General features: G+C 37.9%; 1 protein-coding gene across 2 annotated transcripts in view; it reads right to left on the bottom strand.

The window, feature by feature from the left end:
* Positions 1–1,561: 1,561 nt before the first annotated feature.
* The window catches only part of LOC136825687 (katanin p60 ATPase-containing subunit A-like 2), a 62,985-nt gene continuing 58,546 nt past the window's right edge, over positions 1,562–6,000 (bottom strand). For both annotated transcript variants that reach the window (XM_067082399.1, XM_067082398.1), the window contains 2 exons: positions 5,035–5,215; positions 1,562–4,231 (listed from right to left, as the gene is read on the bottom strand). In XM_067082399.1, coding sequence (XP_066938500.1) covers positions 5,076–5,215 — 140 coding nt within the window. In that variant the 3' untranslated portion in view covers positions 1,562–4,231; positions 5,035–5,075. The remainder of the gene's footprint in view (positions 4,232–5,034; positions 5,216–6,000) is intronic.

Below are 6,000 nucleotides of genomic sequence, written 5' to 3'. Positions count from 1 at the left end.
TAAAAGAAATCTATTGTGCTGGTTTTATCTGCACTTTTTCTGTCCGACCTCAGATCTTAAAACTATCGAGGCTAGAAGGCTGTAAATTGGTATGTTGATCATCCACCCTCCAATTATCAAACTTACCAAATTGCAGCCCTCTAGCCTTGGTAGTTTTTATTTTATTTAAGGTTAAAGTTAGATATAATCGTGCATCTGGCAACGATATAAGATAGGCCAACACCAGGCCTTGGTTAAAAATTCATGGGCCGCGGCTCATACAGCATTATACCGAGACCACTGAAAGTAGGTCCATTCTCGGTGGCCTTGATTATACTCTGTATAAAAAACTCGATTGTGCCAAAGAAACTTCGGTGCACTTTTCAGTTGTTCTATATATATGAAAATGGATGTATGTATGTATGTGTGTGTGTGTGTGTATGTCCCAACATAAATCTGAAACGCATTGAGCAATTTCAACCAAATTTGGTATACATATGAGTTACTATCTGGAAAAGAATACTGTTGTGGTAAGAAATCACACTCCAAAGAGGGAGTGTGTGGGAAGGGGTTACATGTAAAAATAACCGAAAACGACAGATATTAGTGTCAAACCCATAGTTTTCGAGGTCGCTGAGATGAATAGTGACATTCCCGATGCCCTTTAAGGTCCAAGTTCAGCCCTGATAGGAAGGAGGTTAAGAAGGGGTGAAAATTAAAATGTCAATAATGATAGGCATTAGTGTCTAATCCATAGTTTTCGAGGTCACTGTGATGAATAGCGACAATCCCGATGCCCTTTAAGTCCAAGTTCAGCCCTGATAAGAGGGCAGGTTGAGAAGGGGTGAAATATAAAATGTCAAAACTGTTGGGCAATGTAATTGAAGCAACTATCTTAACAGGAAAGAGAGAGAGAGAGAGAGAGAGAGAGAGAGAGAGAGAGAGAGACGGTGTTAGGGAGGAGAAAGAGGGAAAGAGTGAGGGAGAGGTGGAGAGAGAGAGAGATAGAGTAGAGGGGTGTTAGGGGAGGAAGAGAGAGAGAGAGAGAGAGAGAGAGAGAGAGAGAGAGAGAGAGGGAGTAGAGAGGTTTGTTAGGGAAGAGAAAGAGGGAAAGAGTACGGGAGACTTGAAGAGAGGGAGTTTATTTATCGGTTGTCATTCGGGGTTTTCCCGGGCAGCGCCGGGTTGGTCAGCTAGTTGTTCTACTAAAGCTTACTGTCCAGGTCACAATGAAATGTACATTTGTTCTGCTTGCGTGAGGCTGAAGGAAATAACATCTGCAAATCTCAATCGGACATAACTTTTGAGCATTTGCAATTCATATGCTCTATTTACAATCGTTCCTTTTATCAAAATAATAGAAAAAATATCATTATGCAACTGTTAAGATGGCAGTAGTATGATAAAATTGGTGTTTGTAACCATCAGATAAAAGAAAAAAACAAAACCACTTTAGATGCAGAATGCTGTAAGTAGTTCAACTAATGAAATAAGGGAAGACTTCTAAAAACTGTCGCCATAAGTAATTTTGAAGGTGTTAAGTTTATTTAATAAATATGATAGGATATTAAGGAAACGCCACTTACGATAATAATGTATTTTGGAATACTTTTAAGAACTATATATGTACAAAACCACACTCGGTAAACTCATAACATTCTCACCATGATCCATTTTTACATACTTTGACACATATAAAAGATATACAAAGTTCTATCAAAATGTTCACATCGCTTGACGAGACTACTGCGTCTGAGAGGATGATAATCATTAGTCCTTGAGTAGGGAAACTTTTAGGTCATAAATGTTATAAAAATGGATGTGATGTCTCTCCACAAAAGCTAGGAAGAAGTTTGACCCACTCCTTACCTCTAATGTAGACGAAATCTGTCATAGGACAAAACTAAATAGCTTTCGTCACGAGAACATTCAGTAACTATGTATAGGATTTTCTCCTCTGATATTTTTACATTTACTTTCAGAATACCAAAATGACATGTTAGTATACGACATTACTCATGAATAAGGGCGTAGCCATGACTCCAATAAGGAGGGTGGGGACAGAGGTGAATGGTCAGATATGGATTTTCGCAAAAACTTTATAGTTGTTCATTACCAGAAATCATTATCAGCACCTCCTTGTGTACTTACTTCCACGTTTTGGTGGGTTGCGCATTTCTTAACTTTTATGATTTTGATAGTTAAATTGAATTGTTTCTGATTGCCAAAATTAATCGCCCTCCCCCCTACCCCGCCCCACCCTAGCTACGCCCATGTTCATAACCATTAGACCTAGAAACAGCAAAATCTTCTTTCTGCGATCATATGATCAAAGAGGAATGCTGTGAATGACAGGAAAAGTCGAAACTGCCGTTTTTTATTTTCACTTTGGTCGAAATTTTATCATCTTTTATGTATGAAGACACGAACTTCTGGGCTAAAATCTACTGTACTTTAGCAATGAGAAAAACTATTGAATCGAAAAGTTTATCTTAGCCAAACACTGAAAGCTATTCCGAAATACTTTTTTTTTTTTAGCTATCTATGAGAACCACCTAACCAAAAAAATAAATAAATAGATAAATAAAAACTCGAAATGTCCTATTACGACTCAGCTGACTTGACTGTCCGACCTTTCAATTTCCATAAAATCTGTGGTAATGTTATTCTGCTTCACATTCCTTTCTTTTTACTTTTTCTTTCTTTTATTCTTCCTTCTGTGGACCAGTTCACGACGGACATGAACCGCTGGCCATTTGTGTTGCCAGGAATTGTAGGTTCTGATTGACTTACGGTAATTTCGCATTGTTTGGACATAAAATATCATATTTTTAATTGATATAATGGTAATCGTGAATTAAAAAACTGACGAGTCAGTAAATAAAGGGATTTCCTTATTAAAGAACTCAAAAAGCCAAAAAATCTAAAAGCCATTGAGGAAGTATATTTACTTTTAAACATTTCAAAATGTTTCCACACATTACCCTCTGAATAAGCTGCATGGTAGTTTGTGAAAAGTATTAATCAGCTCGGTAGGTCAATGAGTTTTATTTACCGAAGCACCGTAATGAATGTTCATTGGGAAAGTATAAAGCTGAAAATAAAATCAGTATCGATGTGTTAACGTATACGAGGCTTCGAGGCACACAGTTCCGAGCAAATAATATAATTTGAATCGGTTTAGTTCAGTGGTTTTAGGTCAAGGGCTTACCATGTCATGACTCAAGAAAGTTGCTGAAGGTCCAAGCGACTTCAAATTTGTCTTTGTGTCAGGAATTACTTCTACCGCTTTTAAAAAGTCCCTCACTTTGGACTTAGAAGCCAAACGCTTGCGGTAAAGGTCGCTTTATTCGATGCGATAAGAAAAGAGAAAGTATTGGAATGCCGCCGTGGCCCACTGGTTGAGAACCACTATGTTGACTGCAAGCAATTTTCAAACGCTGTTCTCCCGAGGAGCTCAAACCCCTGCCTTGCAAATATTCCAGGACGGAGTTTGATTTTAGTTTTCTGTAAGAGAAACCTATTGTGCCGGCTTTGTCTGTCCGTCCGCACTTTATTCTGTCCGCCTTTTTACTGTCCGCACTTTTTCTGTCCGCCCTCAGATCTTCAAAACTACTGAGGCTATAGAGGGCTTCAAATTGGTGTGTTGATCATCCACCCTCCAATCATCAAACATACCAAATTGCAGCCCTCTATCCTCAGTAGTTTTTATTTTATTTAAAGTTAAAGTTAGCCATAATCGTGCTTCTGGCAGCGATATAGGATAGGCCACCACCGGGCCGTGGTTAAAGTTTCATGGGCCGCGGGTCATACAGCATTATAATACCGAGACCACCGAAAGATAGATATATTTTCGGTGGCCTTGATTATACGCCGTAGCGGCTGTACAGAAAACTGTTTTTTATTTGTTTACTTTCTGCGACGGTTGATCCAATTCCGAACGAGAAAAAATGAGACTGAACTTCTTATTTGCAGACAAAGATGAGAGAAAGAGAAAATAAATCAATGTCGGTGGAAGATTAACGTTTGCGTTGAACGAATCCAAAAAACAGGCAGAGCACAAATCTGCCTTTATATTTTTTCCATTGCTCCTCTCTCTCTCTCTCTCTCTCTCTCTCTCTCTCTCTCTCTCTCTCTCTCTCTCTCTCTCTCTCTCGCTGAGGACAGCTGCTGTTGATGTTTGAGTTTCTTCTGAGTCCTCCATCTCACTGGTAAATACGTTTTAAACAGGGGAACTCCCCGAGCGCAAAATCTGTAACATAAAAATTTCAAAAACTTTCAAAAACGTCAAGAGAAGAAACGATATTCTATAGAACTAATTATCACTGATAAAATTTAATCAAAACTGAAATCATTTTCGGCAGTGTCGTTCGAAGTTGCTCTAAGTGGTGCTTGAAGGTGAATGACTTTGCAAGAATAATAAACTATGAATTTAAAAAACTGTAAATTGTATAGACGTGAAAAGCACAGGAAAATAGTCATAATGTACTGAAGTACGGATTACTAATAAATATGTCACTGAAAAATCTCTTGATCTTAATTTGCACAGAAATTTGCGTAAATACAATTGCAAAAGGTTGGGACATTGCTTTCATTCATTTTGACACTCATTATTTTTTAACAATGACGTAAGTATTTTATTTCACATAAGTTTCATAATAGTTCAGACGTTCTTAGTTATTAATTTGTAACAGTTATAATGCATACTAAATGCAGTATTTAGACTTTGATGATGAGATGCATAACTAAAGTAAATAATTAATGAAATCATAAAATTATGAATAAACAGACATTTGAATATGTGCACGGAACTTAACCATGAAGGTTAAACTGTTTACAAGTTTATACACTTCTAATTGCAATGAAAATGACAAAAAATTATATAAGTTACAAATAATTTAAAAAAACGCTAGAATGACCAAGAAACTATTATGCATCTGTGATATAATAAGGAACATCATTGTCAGGGGTGAAAAGAAGTATAACACGTGGAAACTCTCTCTCTCTCTCTCTCTCTCTCTCTCTCTCTCTCTCTCTCTCTCTCTCTCTCCTTACCTGAAAAGTCTAATATGAGCGTAGATGAAAATTTGAGAGATTCAGGTGGATCCATATTTAGAGTGCCACTCGAGATACTCCTTGGAGTTACTCTGAGTAGGTTTGGTCCTGCTCAAGGCTGCTTCCACGTCTGGCATAGTGATGGCGTCCAGTTTCAGTTCAGGCAGCTCGGAGTCCTCCACTGCAAGGGATTAAAAAACTTCAGCAAATTCTGTCGAAAATCCCATTAATAAAGGCATACTCTTTAGATAACCAAATACAGAAAGATTAATGAGCAGAAGGACCACTGGATTAAAAATGCAAATGGAGAGATTCTGTCTGAACGCATTCTTGTGTCGTTGGAGAAGATATTTTCAAGATGTTTTGAATGAAGAGGACAGAAAACAGGCAGATCTGAATGATGTATTAGATGAATGGGTTACAGAAAATTGGAGAGTGCTTGACTACCAAGGGTATAAGAGAGGCTATTAAAAGTTTGAAGAATGTAAAGGAACTAAGAGTTGGTGGACTTGCAAGTGAGATCCTTTAGTGCAGTTTAATTAGATGACCAGGGTGTGTAAGGTATGTCTGGATGAGGGAAAGTAGTCAAAGAATAGGTGAAAGCAATAATCATTCATTTGTATAAGGTGACAAAGATGGCTGTAAGGTTGTATAGGGGATATAACATTGATAGATTATGATAGGATTTTGACTGAGGAGGTAAGATAATTGACAGAGTGATTGGTATGGGAAGAGAAATGTGGGCTTAATCAAGACGGTGTGTGGATCAAGCGCATATGATGAAACAGCTCTGTGAGAAGCTGGGAGTAAAGACGAGAGCTGTACGTGGCATACATGGACCTAAAAAAAAGCTTATCAAAGAACTGATAAAAATTACCTGGAGGGTACTGAGGATGTATAGTTCTGAAGGCAATTTCTGGAGAGGTTTTTCAAGCTTCTCTGGTGGAAAGACAGGAGGGTGACTGG

This window comes from Macrobrachium rosenbergii, chromosome 39, assembly GCF_040412425.1.
Source record: "Macrobrachium rosenbergii isolate ZJJX-2024 chromosome 39, ASM4041242v1, whole genome shotgun sequence".
Classification (NCBI taxonomy): domain Eukaryota; kingdom Metazoa; phylum Arthropoda; class Malacostraca; order Decapoda; family Palaemonidae; genus Macrobrachium; species Macrobrachium rosenbergii.
The sequence above is the reverse complement of the archived record's forward strand: the minus strand, read 5'-3'. Positions and strand labels throughout refer to the sequence as shown.